Below are 22,365 nucleotides of genomic sequence, written 5' to 3' on the forward strand. Positions count from 1 at the left end.
AGTTGAGAACCACTGATATAGTAGATGCTAAACCTTACAAAGATAATTTAAAATCTAAATCGACTAAAATTCCTAGAGCTGAAGTTTCTACTTACTTAACTACATGTAGGCTACAAATTAAAGTAAATTCCTTTCCTGAAGTTTTAAAATTCCCATGGAAGGAATCCCGTTTAATAGCAGAGACGCAATCCCTAATTTAATTCGTAGGCTAAACCCTAAAGTGGAAGCCGCAAAGCCGCAAATTTACACGTAAACTACCTCAGTTGGGTACAAGTCTGAACAAAATTAACAAATTTTGCATCTGACGTTTCGTCTTGCAACATTTTATAACCACCTGCAACAGAGTTATTTGCAAAAAAACAAGTTTTCAAACAGAAATGCATCTTCTTTTTGGGGGTTTGAAGCCCTAACATAATTATAAATAGGTCCGTTGCTACCAAAAGTTTAGAAAGCGCGCTGTTATAAAAGGGTTTTAACGCAACGGCGTTGCCGGTCGGCCAAGGAAGGCTAATCCCCGCCTATTTTGCGTACCATGTAATGGTTCTTTAAGCCAGCGGTCGACAACCATCGGGCCGCGGCCCGGTGCCAGTCCGTGAAGGATTTGTTACCGGGTCGCATAAAACTTTCTCAAGGTCCACATTAATTCAAAGTTGTAATAACTGTAATTAGTTTTCAGTGCTGAACATTTGTGGTTTTTAAAGGCCGGTATACTTTTTGCAATCGATTTTTATGCCAAGCAAAAATATTTTATTTCGTCACAGGTTATAGCCTATATCAGGGCGATTGTTTACGCACAATTAAATTTGACTCATTAAAGTTTCGTCTGTTATGGCGTTATGTAAATGATCGTCGATAAATTATACTTAGGCATGTGATGTTACAAACGTTGCTGGGGGAAAGCTTTCGCGAGAAGTGAATTTACTTGTTTGCTTGAATTTTAACTTAGTTGTTTTTCTCGAGTAGGCTACTCGATAAATTTACTCGAATATTATTTGCTGGATTTGAACTGCAACATAAAGTGCAATAATGACACAAATGTGCTTAAACCTTTCATGCGCAATCTGTTTTTAAACTTTTATTAAAAAGCAGCCGTTTTTCACCGTTTATTTGCGTATTGTCGTTTTAATAAAGTCTCCCCAATATTTTCAATGGAGTCGTGCCCTCTTTTGTGCAATTGACGCGTGATTTAGCACAGTAAATATTAGTAAGAAACATTTTGTCTGGAGTTTCTTTAATCCGGCTGTATAGCTGAAAATAAATTTAAAAGAGGTAAGCAACCGGGACACAAGCGCTAAACAAAGCAAAAGTCAATCTGTGGATTACTTAACACTCAATGCTAAACATAGGCTACTTGCTCACTGAAATATTCTTTCTACCAAACCACAAGCGTGGATTTATCCTGTGTAGTCAGGCACATGTTTAGGGTTCGATTTATTTTTTGAAACCAACCAAACAGGTTCATGGAACATCATTCATAAAGTTCTTTCCTCGCGACACACTTCGAGTACTTGACATTGAAACTATTCAGGATGATTCCTTGTAGGTATATCGTTCATCATTTCGTCACATAACACAAGTGGATCGGTGTATGTCCATGAGGTCATCCAGAATCTACAAGTTCATGATAACATATTTACCTATACATAAGCTAAAGGTAGAGACCGACGAATAAAATTATTCCAATAAGAATCTACTGTTTCTCTTGTAATAACGGCGTATTTTAATCGTCAACATAGGTACTTGAATATTAAAACCATCGTTGAATTATGAAGTTAATTAACCTGATCTGAAGTGGTTCCAACTTTTTTTGCCAGTTCGTTTCGTTCAATTCGGCTAAGTGCTGCATATCGCCATAACAAGTCACCGTCCAAAATGTTTTTTGTCGAATTAAACAAAATCTTCTGACGCGATACGAATTGCCTGGAACGTTATGATTTGTTAATATTTTCGCTAAGTTCCAGTTGCTCTGTTAAACAATAAACCTCCATCCGGATGGTAGATATGATTGAAAATATTTCGACAAACAAGTTGGCTTTTCTGATCTATAATTTAGCAGTAAGCAGACCGTGTACACTGTACCAGTCACATCGGGCAATTACCGCTGTCAACATCTCTTACAAGTTCTGTTCGGTTGCCTGATTTAAAAAATAAATCAATTTTTGGTGTATTAAATTGCTTTGTCACAAAAAAATCCAATGCCTCTGTCAGCCGAACAGAACACAAAAATACATACATAAAACAGACCACCAAACCGCAACCTGTGTATTTCACTTGTATCAAACCTGTAAGCTTTTGGATTGAGACCAGCTGTGTGTTGTTGACCGGTTACCATCGCATTTTGTATCATAAGTAATCTTCGATATATCTTCTCTGTTATAGGAAGAATAAATGATAACGACCCGTCCAAGGTTCCTGTAAAAACTTAACTTTTATGCTGTTGTACTAGTTTGAGGTAGAACCAACCAACAAGTTGAATATTAGCCTCACGCTCACTCAAGCAACAGAGGCGATGATCAGGCTAACTTATCAATGTAGTTTTATGCGAAAAGATAAGTTAGGTAACATAGTTTTTAATGACTATTCAGAAGTTGAGTGTATTGCATACATCAACCCATTGTTCAACTTAACATACTTCTTTCCAAAACGTCACACATTTTAATTTTCCAGAACGTACAGCTTTTGTACTATACGTTAAAGTTTTGTCTCACAAAGTACATATCATACGCTTTTAGACCATTCCTGTAAGGTTTAACAAACTTTGCCAACTTTAAAAGTTTACCGACAAGTAGATCATCATAGAATTGTTATTACTTGTTAGTAAAATGAGCCCAATCATTGCTTGGTCTTTCGCGGCCATTTTTTTTATAACCAAATGACATTTAATGAGGAAATAACGGTTCAAACAGACTTAAAAAGCGACATGCTTCATTAATGAAATGTTTCGGCAAGTCCTAGACCATCTTAAGTGACTTAAACTTATGAACAGATCCCTGTATTGTGTTCCAAATGATATTTACCCATCATTGTCACATGACTTCCGGTGTATGACGTGTTCATCGTTCCCGAAGCTCGGTCGAATTGGTTGCAGCCCAATCTCCACATGCAGTTGACATGCGAACCAACATGAATATCGGCTCGTCTCATCAGTCGACTCCCACCATGACTTTCGCGATCTGCAAATCAATGGAGGTACATTGTAGAACACGATAAAACGTCACAGGTAAAATCAGCATGAGTAAAAAGGATCAGACATAAACACGGTAGCTTTGTGTATGTATTTGCTTGCACAACCAGACACAATGTAGGCAGTTATGTGTCCAAATATTCCCGAGTGGGATCTATTGCGCCTTGTTCGTGCAGAAAAAAAACCATTTGTTTATCTTCACAACACACCGAGTGTGCCTTAGGGCCTCCACAATCCAATGAATGTGTTGCTCAAAAATCGAACCTTTACACAGCACAAAATGCAATAACAACAACAACAAAGTTATACAGAAGTAAAACTTGGTAACGGCAGAAAAACGTGTATTGTCTGCAAACCTTCGGGGTCGTATTTGAAGACAACAAGATTCTTGTCGTGGTCAGAAGCAAGAAAAGCAACGCTTGTTCCGTCAACCAATAAATTTGCTGAGTAAGTTTCAAGCGGTTTTACATCTCTACTCACCACTGATAACGTCTTGAATTCGTCCTTGGATAAAAATGTGCAATAAGAATAATTAAACTTTTGCTCATATTTTTTTTAGGCAAAATATGAATTGGACCATCATAAAAAAATTAGTAAGTACAAACCACCCAGTATGCGTTGTTGTGTTCATAAAAGTTCGTTTGCAGTTAATTTGGTATAGTGTTGTTTTTGTCTAAAAAATTGTTCTACGTTGGCCTTTTTGTCAAGAATTTTTTTGGTAATTAGCTTTAGTGTTAATACGTCGCTGTGTTCTCAGTCAAATGCGCCTCTTCCGCCAATAAAATTAAATTAAATGGTTAAATACCACTTTAGAAGCGTCTGTCAAGCAATAAGGCTTTCAGAATTTTAAAGCAAAAACACTTCGCGGCACACACTTGCGTCGATTACCCATAAACCTGCGTCGTGAGTCTTTGCTGCTTTAACTGGGACATTGCACTAATTAATTTACACCAAGTAACCGTTACTTGTGGTCTTGTTGGAAATGCCTCGACCATGCAGGAAAGGCACCAGTGGTAACTTAATCCGTTCAGTGGCAGAACTACGTGGAATCCGTGAGCTTGCGGTGACAACTTAATGTGAACTTTATTAATAACTTGCTTTTTCAATGCCAAATATTAATAGGGATGACTTTACAAAAAACGTAAATGTAGGTAACTGGTGGGTGGCATGCTTCATGAAGATAAGAGTGTGAATACTTTTCTGGTGCAATTGATGTTGCTTGCGATATTAAAGGAACAAGCAGAATTACCTGAAAACGCAAAAGGGTGATGCTTCTTTGTATATCAGCTACAACCGCAAAATTTCGAAAGCAGAAAGCTTGATGGATGTACATGTTGGTGTCGACAAACGCAAGACCACGGAGTGATTGATTCTCGTCAAAACGCCACACAAAAATCTTAACAAAAAACAAAAAACTAAGAAAAGCAAGTAACCATCATCAGCCAGTTTTAACTTTTAACACAATTATGAACATGGTTTCAGGAAGATAAATACTCTAGTTACGACACACGTATATGATTTCAAACATCATCAACACATTTTCGGTCTCATTCTTGTCAAATTGTGGCTTCAACATCAATTTATTAATTGTTTTTACCTTCTGTCCAATAGCAGCTAACAGGTTTCCTTCAACACCACACACTGCAGTAACTGGTCCCTTTTGTTCAGATGAGTAAATTTGCTTAAGTTTATTTTTCGTTAGCGGTTGTCCTGGTTCAGGAACGACTTCAATAATTTCCAGTATAATTATCTGCAAATCAGTATTATAGCATGTAAACACTGGAGTTAAGGTGATAACGAAAAATTTGATCATTTACTATTTCAAAGTTTGTATTTGTAAGCTAAAATCTGAATGAATGATTTTCCGTAAAAGTTGCCAAAGATGAGAAAAAATGACCAGTAGTTATACTTTGAAGCGATTGAACGATTTGAACAGTGGGTTTGTTGTACCTTGCCACGCGAACTCATTTCTTCTCCCATCACGTTACAAGTTCCCAGCACCACAAAATTCTGCCGCACGGTCGTGTAAGGTCCTGGATTTAACCAAGCGTTCTTCATACAAGTCACGTGCTCATATTCCTCCATGTCGATTCTACAAAAAAAAAAAAAAAAAAATATGTCATAAACAATCCGCCCGGGAATTCGTGTAGTCGATTTAAATCAGTTTAAATAACTAACGGCGTTCGAGTAACAAGGCTTTTATTGCAACGAACGGAAAATAATCCAAAAGTTACCGAAACCCACATTAAGCCTAATATAGTGCCACTTAATACGATGTCGGTTTTCTTAACTTGAGGCAAAACCGCTAAATTTCGTACCTTGCGTTTGGTATTAACTCCCAACCCACAGGCGAAATAAGCTGGACCGAGAACTTGTCAATGTGTGGATAAACAAACCGTTCATCCCGCTCAAGATCTTCAAATTCACGTTCATTGTCACAGTTTGTGAAAGGAAGACGTGTACATGGTTCAGACACACTTGACACCAAGGCATACACCTGTAGTTCAAAGCGTCAATGGTTTTTCTTATTATCTGATTTACTCGAAAATTTGTAGTTTTTCGATGTCAAAAAGTTTACAAAATATTTGCAACAGGCGTTGAGTTTTTTGCACATTGGAATATTTTGTATTTGTTGGCAACGATGTCCTTTTTAAACAACCAACATTTTTTAACAAAACTTACTTACTACTGCCACCTACAGATAAAAACTCTGTACGAGTTGCTCCACCAGAGACATGCACGGTTTCTTGCTTAAGTATTCTGGTGTGGTATCATTATTTGTTCTACATATTACCTTGTGTTCGATGGAGTATGATATGAAGTGTGGTGTACAACGTAGAGACACCTTTTTCGCGGGCCATGGATTGTCATACTTCATGTGAGGTGGAAGCATGCAAATACGAAGTTCACCCTGTTTAACATAAGTGAGTTATTCGGGCCACTGCAGCGGTTACATCCACTCAAAAATGCGAGAAACATCTTGATGGCTGACAGCAATTAGTAAAACAAACATAAACTTTCACAAATGATCTAATACAGTGTTTCTCAACCTGGAGTTGCAAATACAAGTTTATAGGCATCATTAATGACTGCATTACATAATTATTTCGCTTTGAAATGCATTACCACAATAAAGGAACATTTACCTGTCTGTTGAAGTAAAGAAATCCCTGCGGACAGTTAACGTTGTGAAAAGACACAAAACAAGTGATGGTTCCATCAACAGACATCGGATGACAATGTAAAGCACCACGTGACCCTGACAGAATCCAATGAGGGTAAGGTCCACACAAGAAAACCTGTACAATCCAAACAATGTGCTCAAAAAATATAGGTAAAAGAAAGATTTTGTCAAGTATGTTGGATGGTGTGTTTTTGGAATTCAGATTTAAATCATTACATGTTAATGTGCGTAAAAGGCCACAAAATCATTAAAGTTCTGCAAAAGAAAAAGTTTTGGTGAGCTAGAACTGAAGTGGTGGATTTTTCGATATTGAGTTCACTATACTAGCAATTACATTTACAATCTTGAGTGCTTTTCCTCCCAATGTACTTTCCACCAATACCACAGAAATATGTTTCCAACAGGTTACCAAACCATGAAGGCCTTCCAGATGATATACAAGCTTATTTAAGTTGACAAAAAGCAATTCGATATGATCAAATTTGCAATAACTTTTATTTTTTGTTGTTTTCACACAATTGACACAACAAAGATTTTTTGTTCTTTTATGATTAAGTTTTTAAAACTTTGTAGTGGTACATAAACACTGTGTAAAATCTAGAAAAAGTTTGGAAACCACTGACTAAATCTGTTAAATTGCAAAATGGTGGACCAAAAAAACAGCTTTCAACACACACATAAGCACATTTCTTACCCCAGAATAACCTCCTATATTTGTAAATGGTCTTAATTTCTGATTACTGATTGAAGCTGAACCATCTGTAGTTGATGGTTGCCTTCTTGTTAAAATTCCATGGTGAATCTGTAGCAATAAAGGAGTTAATTTTACAACAAAAATACTATAATACAATGGAACAGATAAAATTACCTTTTTAAACCGAATATTCAAAACATTTTTCTGCAAAGCTGATTCTGGTTTGTATTTGAAAGCTTCATAAATAAACAAATCTTGTTCAACCCGAGCCTGTATGGACAAAACTAGAATAGTGGCTTTCTGATATACTTCCATTTTATATATTCTATACAATATTTACCAATTTACTATACACATCATTCGATCTACACATATAATTGTTTTTGTAAACAAAAACTAATGGGTCCCCACATGCATGTTTGTGCGGATTTACGGTAAACAAATGTTGCGGCGATTTTTAGATTCTTAAGGACAATTTTTTAGAAAGCATTAACCCAACAATAAACTTTTTCTAGAAAGCTGTAACAGTTGTGTTACAGACACTTCAAATTAAAAAACAACAGTACCGTTTAGCCTAATTTATACATGGCTTGAGTATTGATTCCTAAATTGATTGTCAAAAAAAAACGCTATGTTATGACGAAAGAAAGTTCTGAATTGTGTTAGTAATACCTACTTGTTGACCTTAAGTCAACCGTGGTCATACGGCGGCCGACCTGACAACGAGCATTCAAAAAAAAACATTTATCTTGCCAAAATGTCAAGTTTATTTTTTCAACTTTAATTTGATTAACAAGTTTTGCTTGACATATACGAAACCGAAGCACGCTTATTAGGTTTAAATCACGTCATAGGTGTGAAACCTTTGCTAAAACTGAAAATGTGAGTGATAACTTAATAAAACGAAATAGCATTGCTGTGCAAAACAGCTGATTTCTGATCACCAAAACGACGTCTCGTAAAACGTCTGTCCGACGTCAAGCTGAGCTCTCCTGCTATCGTAAACCAGTGAGTTACTCTCTTGGGACTTCTGCCTACAGTGTCTTTCTTGACCAAACGAGCGTTAGACACATTTACGTTTCGGGGGCCTGTGGGTGAACCGCTGGGTAATTCGGGGTCAAACTTCTGGAGGATCAAGTTTGGATTAATAACTAACATATGTCCAAATTCGAATAAATTTGAAGCACTCTTTCTTTACCAAACGAGCGTTACAAACCAGCGTTAAAAATTTTACGTTTCGGGGGCCTATGGGTGAACCGCTGGGTAATTCGGGGTCAAACTTCTGTCCATCAAGTTTGGATTAATAACTAACATATGTCCAAATTTGAATAAATTTAAAGCACTCTTGACCAAACGTTGACCAAACGAGCGTTACAAACCAGCGTTAGACAGAAAAAAGAAAAAAAAAATACGAACAAAAACAATATGTGTCCCCTTCTGGGAAGAGGACCCATAATAATTAATAAAAATAAATACAGGTGCTGAACGAAACTCACAATCAAATGTGGGCGCAAAGCGTGATGACCCATACCAATAAGCAAAAGTTCATGGATTTTTGGATTGTCAGAATAGCGTGATTCAGCACCAGAAATCGGTTTTTCACTTTCACCTGCAAATATTCAAAGGTATAAAAATATAGTTGGTAACTTAATTTACTACATCAATTATTAACATGTTCATAGATTGACAACCACATAAATAATGGTAATGTATTTTATGTTAAAATGTATTTTTAAAGTTATTTCACAGCACCCACCTATGTATGTGTGAGAATTACTGTTCACAAGTAATTTGTGTCCAAGAGAAAAATTTTTGACAACATACACCAGCTCAATATTAGGTACACTATAAATCTGAAAAACAAATATTCTATGTTACTGAACTTTTGCAAAAAATGTGGCCCATGTAAAAAGTGTTTGCTCATTTCAAGCAGTGACAAAAAAAAAACACCAGAACATTTATCTTGAAAAACATCTGTTAGCAACCTCCAAGTTTCTATGTTCTCTGCCCACAATTGCCCAGAAGGTATTTTCTTCTTGTGGTGTTTGTGTAACATTGGTTGAGGTTTGCTTTCCAACTTGCTCAGGTTGTGGCATTGTAAAAGAAGTTGGAAACACAACATCAGGGTCTGACTCTCCATACAACAATTCATCTTCTTCGTCAACTCTGAAATTATTTAGTGCAGAAATTTTGTAACAATGCAATAAAACAATTAAGCTCACACTAAACTACTGAAAAGTAGCAACAGACCCTTGCATTAACAATCTTATTATTACATAACAATAAATAAAGCAAATCAAAATAGAACCTTCACACTGATAATAATAGATGACTACTTTCATAAAAAAGTCCATTGGGTTAAAACAGTGATTTTCAACCAGTGTTCCATTCAAATTTAAGCAAACTTATAAATTTATTGTGAAACACTTTAATATCTTTCACTGAATACCAGTTAAAATCACTTCATATAATAAACAGATTTCTTTGACCCACGTGAAAGAAGTCCCAATGGAAACTTGTGCAGTTGAATCTTTTGGATTTGACACAGATTTAGTTTTATAACCAAAATCATCATCAGACATCAGCTCATCCTCTTTTGCAGTGGTGGGTTTTTTGGAAATAATGTTTCCACTGGTTTGAAACAAACCACTTTTGTCCAAGTATAAACAAATGCTGCTGATAAGGGGAACCTAACAACAGGTAGTTTTATGAATTTATATGGATAAACTGTGCAACAATTAAGTACTAATTAATGTGTAAGCATTTTTTGTACATTTTGTATCAAACATCGAAATAATTCTGCACAAAAACTTTCCTAACAAGCTGTGTTGCCTATTTGTATATATTTTTTGTTAATCATAAACATTGTTTTTATTACTTACAAAAGATATACATTTGTTACTTAATTATAATTGGGTGCCCAGTTTTATTTAACATTGAACAACATTAATAAGCCTTTTTACATGGAGCGTTTAAGCGTATTCGATACGCATTTCTCTCGTTTTCAAAAAAGAAAAAAAAGGCAAAGCGTATTAGACTTCTCCAATTCTCGATGCGCTCGGGACAGGTGGTTTGAATACGCTTAGGAGAACTCTTTTGTGAACAAGTAGGTCAACTTGAAACCATATGTAGTTTGTTTAATTTGGTGGCAAAAATATTGGGGAAATTTGTAGCTAATGCTGAATAAACGTTCCATACAACAAGTTACATATTTAACCGATACAGAGTACGAGTACCACATGTATATACCTTCGATACCGATTACGATTACCAAGTACTTAAGTGTAGTGTTGTACTTATTTGTATATCACTGGCTAATTTATGGTCGGGGTACAGGCGTGCACACACACACGCCGAAAAATGTAATCTCCAGGTGATAGCGAAACAGATTTACGTAAACTGGCGGAACTTTTTTCCAATTTTGTGCTATCCGAAGCAAATATTGACATAAAGTTGCCCGTATTCTTATGGTGTAAATCGGCTTTCGGTACTCGTACGTCGGTATCGAAAACTGAGACAAAATATTTCGATACCCCGAGTACGAGTATTGATACCACTGAAATCGTTCGATACCATCGATTCGGAGTACCGGGTACTCGTCCCATCACTATAAAAAATATAAACAAAAACATATACACCAAACACCAAAGTACAAAGCCTGTTTCAAAACAGTGAAAATTCTGTCCAACACAAGATTTATAACCACTTTTCTTGGAAATGTTTTCTAATTTTGAAAAATTGGGTATAGGGTGAAATTTATCACCTGTGATATTGATGGATTTGAGCAGTGAAGTTTAACGCCAGATTCCTCATCAGTGTCATCTTTTAACACAAGCAGAACCAACTGACCATCACTAGTTAACAACATTGCATATGGGTCAGCAACAGAACACTGTATGATTGGAGCATCTGTTCAACAAACATTGACCATTAATTTTACCAATAGAAACTCAACCACTACTAATAATATCTACTTGCCAAAATCCAATGCCAGATGTTGGACCAGCTTTACACCATCCAGCAACCACACCCCAGTTGTGCACACTTGGAGAATAAGTTGTTTTTCACCCCCAATATTGCCAATATAAACTGATGATTGTCGAGTGTTAAAACCACTATCTTCAACTTCCATAATCTCCTTTCCAGTTTCTAATATCTTGAAAAAATCAAAAAGACAAGTTGCAAAAAGAAAATCATCTTTATAAATAGATATGATCACACGAATTTGTACCAATGTTGAGTCCACTCTGCTCAGAATTAGATAACCATGTTGCCCTTCTGCATCTTTTCCAACAGTCACCTAAAACGTAAAACAAAACTGAAAAATGAATTTCAGCAACAAATAAAGAGCCTGAAAATGTCAACATTTTACTTTTCTATGGCTTTTTTATAATCAAAGTAGATTTTTTAGTGGTGACTAGTTAATTGCTCCGAACTATTTACAACAAAACACTTCCATTAGAAAAAACACTTCCATTTAAATTTTAAACTGCTATAATTGATTTAAACAAAAACACACGAAACTAGAAAGGTGGCTTTCTGATATACTTCCATTTTATATATTCTATACGATATTTACCAATTTACTATACACATCATTTGATCTACATATATGATTGTTTTTGCAAGCAAAAACAGATGGGTCCCCACACGCGCGTTTGTGCGAACTTAACGTCCTGGTTATTTTTAGATTCTTAAGAAAACACTTTACCAACTTTAGCAATAACCCAGCTTTAAAAGTTTTGTCCGTATTCTTTTTGCATCATTATTGTCATATAATTACAAAAAAAAAACAGTACATAAGAACGGGAAAAATACTTTTAATTTAATCTCATGCTTTGACCTTGATATTGTCGTTCAAGGTCAGTTTTTAACACAATTTTTCACAACTGAAAATGTGCTTGATACTTAATAAAACGACATAGCATAAAAAACAGCTGATTTCTAATCGCCGAAACGACTGTCTCGTAAAACGTCTGTCCGGACGTCAAGCTGAGCAATCCCGCTGCATTCACCCGCCTCAATCGTAAACAAAGGAATTACTCCCTTGAGAGTTGAGACTTCTATCTGACTGATAGTGTACACATATTATGGGCTGTAAAAGTAACTATTTGGCCGATTAAGGCAAAATTTTAAGTACTGAACGAATAACCTACTGCAAACAATTGTTTAACATTTCAGCACATTAGGGCTTGTATTTTTGGCCTAAAACTTATTATTTGGGGGTTTAAGGGGTAAAATGGGTGAATCCAATAAAAAGTTATAAAATTCTTTAGAATACCTTACATTGCACCAACCAACAAACCATGAAACTCTCAGATTATGTACTTTAGTCAGTACAGCCGTTTTAAATTTTTTTTTAGGGGGGTGGGCCTGTGGGTGAACCACTGGGTCGTTTGGGGTCAAACTTCAGGAGGATCAAATTTGGAACAATAACTAACATCTGTGCAAATTTGAATAAATTTAAAGCACTCTTTCTTGACCAAACGCATTTAACAAACTAGCGTTAGACAGAAATGAATATTTGGGGGTTTAAGGGGTGAATCGAATAAAAAGATACAAAATTCTTTGAAATATCTTATATTGCACCAAACAACACAGCATATCACTCAAAAATGCTGTACTTTAGTCAGTACAGCCGTTTTTAAAAAAAATACGTTTGGGGGCCTGCGGGTGAACCGCTGGGTCATTTGGGGTCAAACTTCAGGAGGATCAAATTTGGATTAATAACTAACATTTGTGTAAATTTTATTAAATTTGGGGCACTCTTTCTTGACCAAACGCGTTTAACAAACCAGCGTTAGACAGAAAAAACAAAAAACAAAAAAAAAATACGGACAAAAACAATATGTGTCCCATAAAAGGGACCCATAAAAACATGGCTGCTAAATGAACAGTTATTATGAGATTTACTGCAAAAGTTTCCATGGAGACAAGACCTGGGTTGTGAACTATTTAAACAACTTACTGGTTTTGATTTTGCTTTTGATCTTACAGTCCACATATCAATACATCCCGGAAGTTCAAAAGTTGTCACCACTTGGGGTTTTACTGTTCGCTGAAGAATGCTCAGTGCACCATTTTTACCATGACCCGACAGAACAACTAGTTCAAGGTCTGTTTCTCTTTGATTGACAAACTATAGAACAATTTTATTTGTAATTTTTTTTTGGTTTAATTGGTTTGCAGTACCAAGATATAAAATTCATTTGCTGTTTAACAAGAATGTTGATTCTTATTTAAATTTCTATCGTAACAAATCAAAACTAATTTTATTTCAAGCTAATTAACTAAAATTCGAAATAGATTTTACCTCCTCCGACAGAAATGCTGGTTCACCCAGCTCGGCTGCTCCACATGGACCAATATTCAGAAGACTGTCACAGACCTAAATATCACGTAAACTCTTTAAGTATCAACTGTCAGTTAGTATTAACCAGTACTAGAATGAGGAATTGAGAATAAAACGGGCATTGGCCAAGGACATGAAACAAACATTCTTAACAAGTACTTTTTACAGCACTACCAAAATACAATTTAAACAAGTTTTTTTTTAGGTTTTAAAAAGTTTGTGTTTTATATTACTCCACCAATTTAAACTCTTCATTTATCTGCAACTATATTTCCTATTGGGAAGAATCAAGTTTACCACCATTTATGGGTAGAGCAACTGCAACACAACACAAACTTGCCTCAAAGTTATACGAAGATAACGGTTCGCTTGTAACATTATCTTTTCCATACATTTCAAAATCTTCTACATCACTTCCATCTGTTGCTGCAGTTCAAAGAAAAATACGATACCCTGATATTGCTTGTACATGTAAATTTAACATAATTATACCTTTCCAATCTGCAGCTGTGTTTAAACGCTTCCTCTTTGATGCTGGCTCTTCACCCTACCAAAGTATTTTTAATGGTTTTTTTTTACAATTTTTACAAAACATTTTTTACAACAACTTTATAAAAAAAACAGCACAGTGATATATTCAGTTGAAAACAAATAAGTCTTTTGTTATTTTTTGGAAAAAAAAATGCATATTTTGCTTTGTCAGTATCCCAAGTTGTTACATGGTGAAAAGGCATATAGGACAAAGCAAGGGGTTTGAAACACAAAAATACACATAATTGGAGCCTTGTTGCCCAAAATCATGGGCGGATCTAGACGGGGCTGTTTGGTGTTTTGACACCCCCCTCAGAAAATTGGTAAAATTTGCCGAACTCCCATTTTAAAAAAGTTGTGGGTAAATTAAATAGGCCAAACATTCTGTTTACCACTGCATGATTACAGGGAGTCATTATCTCAAAGCCATGCGCCTTTATCGTTTTGTATCGTGTGTGACATAACAAGTCTATTGTGACGTAACAAGGGTTTAAAATGAAGAGTTTTAGGCACTGACAATACAAAAGTGATTATCCGCCAAAGACGCTGAAGTGAAAAGTGCTGACTGCACTAAATGTAATGTATTAAATTGTTTTCGCAGTTAAACAATGTTAAATCCGACTAAACTGATTTAAAACGTCCAATGCTAAATTGTTTATGGCCCACCAAACACGTAGTTGTTTGTCACCAATATTCGATCGGTGTACACCGAACCATGTTGTTAGGGTACATGTAATTGGTAACTTGCCAATGCTTGGCATTATTTATGCCTTGCATAGTAACCAACTTTGTTGCATTCTTAACGTTGCGTAACTTAAAATGTGAACCATCCTTTCAAAAAGGCGTCCAGTCCTTTAAATGTTTTTTAAGCAACTGACGTATTTTGGTAGCCTGACAGTCACGTTTATCATGCAACAGCAGTTTTGCTGAGTAAACTAGATAGTGGAGCCGTAACTGGAAATTTTAACGATTTCGCTAAAATAAGTAGTTGTTTTTCTTTTTTTGTCTATTGGATAACAGGTAATAAGTAGGGCGATTATTTTTTGACCTAAAAAACGAAAAAAATTGACCTGCAAATTGAAAATTTTGACTTTAAAAAACTTTTTTTTGACAAAATTTTGACCTATGAAGAATTCAAGTAGTTGAATAACGCATTATTGTACAAAAAGTTAAAGAAGGGCAAAAATCTGAACACAGACCTAGCCTATTCTGAAAAGGGAAATGAGCTAATTAAAAATCACCGCCCAAAACTGCAGCTAAGACACAACAAAGATCGTTCAATACATTTGTCTAAACCAGGGGTAGGGAATATTTTGTTTATAAAGGCCACTAAACGGTTTATCGACACTCGTTTAGGTCGCATAGACTTGTTCCCAGGCCAAGGACATTGGTGTTTAAACTTTTTGACTTTACAGAATGGTCGTTTTGCTATTCCCTCGTAGAGTTGTAGGACTTGCAATTCCTAATATCAACATCCCAAAATCTATTTTGACATTGAAGGCCGCATGCGGGCTTTAGGCCGCAGGTTCCCACTCCTGGTCTAAACGAAAGATACATGAAGTATCTAATGCAAAACCGAAGCAAGAGCTGCACCTAACCTCCAGCTGCCGTAAAATGACTTGGGACCTACCAAAATTTTACACGTTTTGAGGGGTGTTGAGCATCACGCCTTATCAACCTAATTATTTCACTTAATGGTTTATGATTCACAATGAGTAGACAATGGGCCATTTACAACAGTATAAAGTAGGCTACAAAGTGTAAAATGAAAAATTCACTGACAGTGCAACCTCTACAACACCACAACAATGCACTTTGTAAGCAATTTTGACTTTGTAAAAAAATTGACTTTGTACACAATTTTGACAATTTTTGACCTATTCTAAAAATTTTGACAAAATTTTGACTTTTTTTGACAAGTCAAAAAATAATCGCCCTAGTAATAAGTAATAACAGATGCCGCTCGCCTATGCGTGCCAAAGTTGCGAGTTAGGTTGAGGTCTTGTACTCTCTGGTTTGGACTTGTTTGAAATTCTGGACAAAGTACTCCAACCCCGAATCTCTGTTATGCATTATGCACTGCGTAGTTACAAAAGTGATATATTGCGACGGCAGTATTTTTGGTTCATGAGTGACGTCAAGGTTTTGACGTTTTTTAGAAAGGGGATTACCCGAATCGTATCATACAACGTATTGCATCAGGGAATTTCCCAACTAATTGTTGGACACCCCCCTCAATTTTTTTCTAGATCCGCCCCTGCCCAAAATGTTGATGATCAAATAAATCACTGATATTTTTCAGTGCAATTTTCAATCTTACCATCTACTGAACCATAAAAACATTAATACTAGAGAGTATTTTAGTTACTAATTAATTAAAACAAAAACAAATGTTGAAAAAAATGATTGATTTTAGTTAAAGGCCAGTGAAACTTGTCTAAGGTAGGACCTTATATTTATACTGCTGCCATCATTACTCCTAAATGTAACATTCCGTCTGTTGTCAAACAAAAAGTATCATGTTTTTGCACAAAAAATCTTTTGCAATAAAGCACATTCAGTTAAAATGTTTGTGCAACTTTTATGAACTGGTAATAAACTTACATGATTAGTTTTGGATGAGTCAGATCTTGCTTTAGTGTAATGCAAAAGCAATGAATTTCCGAGTCTTGAACCCAGAAACAAGAATCCATTTTCCATTGGTGAAACCTATTGGACAAAACACAAAACAGAAATGTTTACTGTAAGATATCATATTCATATTTTGGGCATTGTGAAATAGTTTCACCATTTTTAATTTATTGTTACATTCTTTGACCCTTTAGAACAAATCCAAAAGAACCCACACTATTTATTTATCATACTTTAGAATAATTAGGTATTTCGATTACTGCAACAGACCTGTGAGCATAAACAATGGTGCTTTAAGGTCACCAAATTAGTAAAAAACAGTCCTAGTAAACTCTCATTTTACTTGAACAAGTATTTCACCATCTTACAGTAACCATATCTTTGTTTTCAACTTAACATTTCACTGAACTCATTTTAAGGAGGCAACAATCAGACAAACTTACACAAGAAGTTAGAACACTAGATGCTGCTTTGTCAAAGTGAAAATTTCTTACACTTCTCATGCTGTCCACAAGTAGAGTTAAAACATACCTAAAATTTAAAAGCAGTAATATTAAAAAACATCACATATTCTACAATGACCCTTGCAATTTTGTAAAGAACTTGAAAAAAATTAAAATGCATTGAGCAAAACAATGGTGTTGTGTATTACAAGGACAGCATATATGCTTAAAAAGTAAAAATACTTACAAATCTCCACTATTAGTTGATATAACCATGCTTTCAGGGGAAACAAAAGCAGCATTACAACAGTCCAAGGTCATACATACATCTTCTTGGGGTCCTTCACACAACAAACAATATGTATGACACCCAACACTCAAAAGCATCAATTTTGAAAATACAAATTATTAAAACTTAAATTAAGTGCTTTCAACATTCTACAATCAATGACTGATAAACAAAAGTTACATGACAATAAATCCCAGCAAAAATGACACCATAATACTTAAATTAAGTCTTGTGTTTTTGTACTACAATATTTAGTCTTCTTTGAGAGTCTGAACTTATATTAGCTAAGCAGACCAATAGTTACAGTGCAGTATAGAATAAAATTTGATGCAAAAACAGAATATTGATAAAAAATTAGGATACCAAAATCTACAAATATATGTTTACGACAAGATATGCAAGGTTGTTGTGTGCAGAATATTTGTGAAAAGGGTAAACAAAATATTTTTACTAAGGGGAAATGATGTTGAGTTTTGTGTTAGGGAGTTGACAGCAGTTCCATATGGTGGCACACTTTGATTCAAATACAGCAATGAGTTGACTGCAAAGATAAGAACACCACCTGCAAAAAGCACATTATCTTTCAAAATTTATGTTGGTTATGGATAAACTTTTAATAATCCAAAAGCAATAATTACCAATGGGTTTTGGAACTGCATACACAAACTTGCAATCATACGGTAATCCATTTAGAGACCAAATAACAGGGTTCAATCTTTCAGTCATGTTTAATGATATTGCAACAATATTGGCAGTGTCTTGTCGAATGGCTACCCTCCTACATAAAAAAGGTTTAAAAACTAGAAATGTTGCTTTCCTATGTTTGTAAGTAACTTATTTATGCATTACTACTTGATATTACTACACAGACCGTTTCGATACCTACAGCACACATCCACATTTGTTATCCAATTTCCATCGGGTTTCTATCTTTGCACAGCATTAATGCAACTGCTTGTGTAAGTAGAAACGAATGGGTCTTATATACATGTACATACATATTGGCAACGGTATTAGCTAGTAAAGCCAAAAAATAAAATGTGTCTACTTCCCTGAACAAAAAAAAACACAATAGCCTAAGACATGTTTGAAAAATGATCTTAGACACACATCAACCTACCCAGACCATGTTCTTAAGGATTCAAATAAAATCAGCAGCGTTGGTTCATAATAACCATGAAGAAACTGCATGTCGATTATCCTTTGAAGTCTCGAATCAACTTCACGTAAATTGATGCTGTAACTTGTTGCAGTCTGACCTTTTCCACTGCATTTAAACCCTTTTTTACAAAGCACCAATTTTTGTTGTTTAGTTAAGACTCACGTTTGTGGCTGCACATTGTCATTTCCCAAAATAGTGTCTTCCGAAGCTAAGTCCCCAGATTGAAATGGAATGATTGCAACTGAATTTACAGTTAATTGCATAGAAGCACATCTTCCATCTGGATCAATACTAAGTTTTGGTAATGATATCCTTTGCAGCATTCCATCCTAAAAAACATTTGTCAAGTACATTCATATTCATAACTTTATAAGAGCTAATGCAATGTTTGGCCACTATTGTGCACAATGTTGTAATAACTAATAAATATCATAGTAATAAAAAGCTTCAAACACTTTTATATGCACCCCATAATAGCCAACATTTTTATATTCTTTGTTTCTGTCAGCAGAAACCCATGGGTCCCCATACATGCAAAGTTGTAAGTACTGCATCTGTTGAGTAAACCATCATAAAGTTTGGTGCAACAAGTTGAAACATGGTGAAACTTCAATAGGTTTTGTCCATATCCTGTTTACATTATTAGACACTGACAAATTAGAAAGATATTCTGCAGTAAAGGTATTGATAACAAATTGTTCTTCAGTTGCCTATCGATGTGTAGTCGCCAAACGACCGTTTACTGACCTTCGACACGGTTTTCAATAGCATGCAGTCCTTAAGAGTTCAACAATAACAGTTTTCCTCATTTATATATAACTCACATATTGTTTCTGGAATATTTGTGTCAACAATAAACAAGCTACATTGTGACAAAAAAGTCCTCAACTGGGATCTGTGATACTTACAAGTTGACCTTCATTAACCTCTCGTCATATGGCAACCAAACTGACAATGACAGTTAAATGACTCTTTATTGCCTCTTTGAAAAATGTCTAGTTTTTTACCTTTATGTTAATCAACAACGTTTGCCTGACACAAAAAGTATCATTTAAATCACTTCTAATATATATAAACCTTCACTAAAACTGAAAATATGCCTGACAACTTAATAAAACCACATAGCAATACTGCACTGAGATGCAAATGTCTAATCATCAAAAGACTGCCTTGTAAATTGTCTGTTCATGCATCAAGCAGTGATCTCCCGCTATGCATTATTCCAGTGTACACATATTATGGGTTGGGAAGGTAACCATTTGACCAATTGAGCTAAAATTTATATACCAAACGAGTAACCTACTACAAACAATTGTTTCAAATTTCAGCACATTAGGGCTTGTATTTCTGATTTAAGTACTGGAAAATCTAAAAACGAATATTTCAGGGTTTAAGGGGTAAAAATGGGTGAATCCAATTAAAAATTACAAAATCATTCGAAACACTTTACCATGCATCAACCAACAAAGCATGAAACTCCTAAATCATGTACTTCAGTAAGCATAATCGTTTTAAAAACTTCAGCTCTCTTTCTTGTCCAAACAAGTGGCACAAACCAGCGCTAGACAGAAAAATAAAAAAACATACGGACAAAAACAATTCCCTGAAGGGGACACACAAAAAAAGCTGGGAGCATTGTGTGTCCAAACTTGCCTTGTGTAAACTTTCTTCAAAATAATGGAGTGATGAAGTTTTTATGTCATAAGTCGAAACATCAAATTCTATGATTGAGAGCTGTAAAAAAGGAAATGGGCTAAACAGAGAAAAATACAACACCATCATTTTCTGATCAACATAATTGTGCTTTGTTACCTTGGCTTCTTTAAAACTTAACAAAATAGAATCTCTTTTTGCACCGTTCATGCGGACACTTTTCATGGAGACAATATTTCCAAACAGCTGCCATGTACCAATTTGCTCCAGTTTTACCTTAGCTTGGTTATCTGGTCAAACAAGACACTACAAGTTAAATTAAAATTACAGCATATATTTCCAATATATATATATTTTACCTTCTATTCGTTTACTAAACACCATTTGACTAACTAACTAACATGATTAATTTTTAAGCAAAAACGTATGGGTCCCACACATATGTTAAAGCAAATTGGTATCAAAATGGTGCAATTATTTTTAGATTCTGAAGGACAAATTAGTAGAAAGCATCAGACCAAATTTAAACATACACATTTTTTTACATTCCTATAATGTTATACAAAAAGTAATAAAAAACTGGAAAAAACATATTTTTAATCACAATAAAAGACTGCTAAGCAACAAAAACGACTGTATGTTAGTGCATGAAGCAAAGGACCTCCCCCTATGCATTAAACCACCACAATGTAAACCAGTGTATCACTTCCTAGGGACTTCTGTGGTAGTAACTGGTTGTCAAGTGTGCACATTTTAGTAGCTATAAAGGCAATCACTAACAAGTGTTGAAATGTTTTTAAGGCACATCAGGGCTTATACGGCTCAACTAACGGACTGGTAAACCTAAAAACGATTATTAAAACGGGTTTTAAAACTTTCTTTTTGGGGGGCTGCGGGTGAAGTACTGGGTCATCCAGAATCAAACTTTGGAAGAATCAACTGCGAATAACTAATTGTAATAAGTTTGAAGCACTCTTTTTTGAAGACTAAATGGATGGACAAACCAGCGTCAGACAAAAAAATAATACAGACAAACACAATATGTGCCCCTTTCAGGAAAAGGGGACCCATAAAAAGTAATTTATCCAAGCAAAATTTGTTGTTTTTGAGAGCAAATGTTAACATTTTAATCCACATAAAAACATACATACTTTGAATCTCTTCATCCTTTCCATGTGACTGCAAGCAAATGGAAAATTATGTCTACATACACACAAATACAAAACTTTAAAGTCATCAATAACTCATACTGCTCTTCAAGCATAATTTATTGTGAAATATATGACTTGGATGTCCAATATGAGATTCCTTTATCAGAATAATGGCATATTATAAAACACATAGCACTTGTGCCACAAAAGTATCAATAACACGTAAAAAACAGTATGACTTTCAGCAACAGCCTACTGCACAAACATACCTCTCTGCTTTTACACAATCGGAACACAGTCAACTGGGAAGCAGCACTTATGATTAGATCCTTCTCATCTTCAGATGTAAAATTGCAGTATAAGGACTGTTCCACCCCAGTTGGTGAGTGGAGTTGCTGGTACCATGCATACATTTTACTACTCATATACAAAGCAACTTATTGTTGCATTTTCTGTTAATAATATTGTTAAGAAAGGTTTTTTAAAAATTCACCAATGAATCTGCAAAAAAAGTAGCCTGTTTAACTGGTTCATAAATGTTTAATTAGTGCTTTAAAACAGCATATAACACAAATCAACTTAGATCAGTGGTTCCTTTCATAGAAGTAGTTATATAAACCTGTTTTTAACTCATTCGAACCTTGCACAACATATATGTATATATATATACTTTATTTATTTACATTTGTCAGAAGCAAAACTAAGTCCTCAGACTCCTCATATTAAGTGTTGCAACACAAGAAAGCTAGTAACCATTTTCAGGTATATTCTAAAATGTTGTCTAAGCAGCAACCATATGAGTGATGATTGAAACACAACTAGGGCCCTAGGGGTAAAATACATAATGTATCTTCGCTTTGGACTACTTGGCAAAAGACGTTGACAATAAACGACGGGCTGATTAAAAACTGTGCGTGGTCTACTCTAATTCAAGCGAAACAAGTCTATTAGTTTTTAAACTCAAAATGAGATGAGGCATTGTGTTGTATGCTGAAAATCCAAACTAAAGAACAAAGTCGGTCTACACACCGCGTCCATTGCACTTCTGAGTTTTGAGTTTGACTCTCGTTTACTTACATGCCGCGCTTTAA

General features: G+C 35.1%; 1 protein-coding gene across 3 annotated transcripts; it reads right to left on the minus strand.

Moving 5' to 3' along the window:
• Positions 1–1,418: 1,418 nt before the first annotated feature.
• Positions 1,419–21,788, minus strand: LOC145203741 (cleavage and polyadenylation specificity factor subunit 1-like). Of its 3 annotated transcripts, none has more exons than XM_080076027.1 (35): positions 21,544–21,788; positions 21,275–21,302; positions 20,283–20,413; positions 20,124–20,204; positions 18,633–18,799; positions 18,429–18,575; positions 17,947–18,086; positions 17,760–17,870; positions 17,267–17,360; positions 17,020–17,107; positions 16,550–16,654; positions 13,907–13,961; positions 13,755–13,834; positions 13,376–13,450; positions 13,031–13,201; positions 11,294–11,362; positions 11,041–11,218; positions 10,826–10,971; positions 9,556–9,752; positions 9,048–9,228; positions 8,819–8,915; positions 8,559–8,671; positions 7,237–7,332; positions 7,063–7,170; positions 6,331–6,483; positions 5,979–6,095; positions 5,503–5,681; positions 5,135–5,276; positions 4,782–4,934; positions 4,434–4,580; positions 3,541–3,688; positions 3,018–3,173; positions 2,283–2,412; positions 1,782–1,920; positions 1,419–1,611 (listed from the first exon to the last, which is right to left on the minus strand). In XM_080076027.1, exons 1-35 carry the CDS (start codon positions 21,697–21,699, stop codon positions 1,564–1,566), a joined length of 4,326 nt encoding a protein of 1,441 aa, XP_079932153.1. In that variant the 5' UTR covers positions 21,700–21,788; the 3' UTR covers positions 1,419–1,563. The 3 variants fall into 3 exon arrangements, with proteins under 3 accessions (XP_079932153.1, XP_079932152.1, XP_079932154.1); XM_080076026.1 differs by having other exon boundaries at positions 13,755–13,840; XM_080076028.1 differs by lacking the exon at positions 18,429–18,575 and having other exon boundaries at positions 13,755–13,840.
• Between the last annotated feature and the right edge of the window lie 577 nt (positions 21,789–22,365).

Source organism: Phallusia mammillata, chromosome 8 (genome assembly GCF_965637545.1).
Source record: "Phallusia mammillata chromosome 8, kaPhaMamm4.hap1.1, whole genome shotgun sequence".
NCBI classification, from domain to species: Eukaryota; Metazoa; Chordata; class Ascidiacea; order Phlebobranchia; family Ascidiidae; genus Phallusia; species Phallusia mammillata.

Bases quoted from the DNA above. Each gene is read 5' to 3' on its own strand.
- LOC145203741 (XM_080076026.1), bottom strand. From the start codon at position 21,699: ATGAGTAGTAAAATGTATGCATGGTACCAGCAACTCCACTCACCAACT. The intron at 21,303-21,543 runs GTATGTTTGTGC...ATTTGCTTGCAG, and splicing joins GATTGTGTAAAAGCAGAGAG to TCACATGGAAAGGATGAAGA. The intron at 17,871-17,946 runs GTAATTATTGCT...TGCTTTTTGCAG, and splicing joins TGCAGTTCCAAAACCCATTG to GTGGTGTTCTTATCTTTGCA.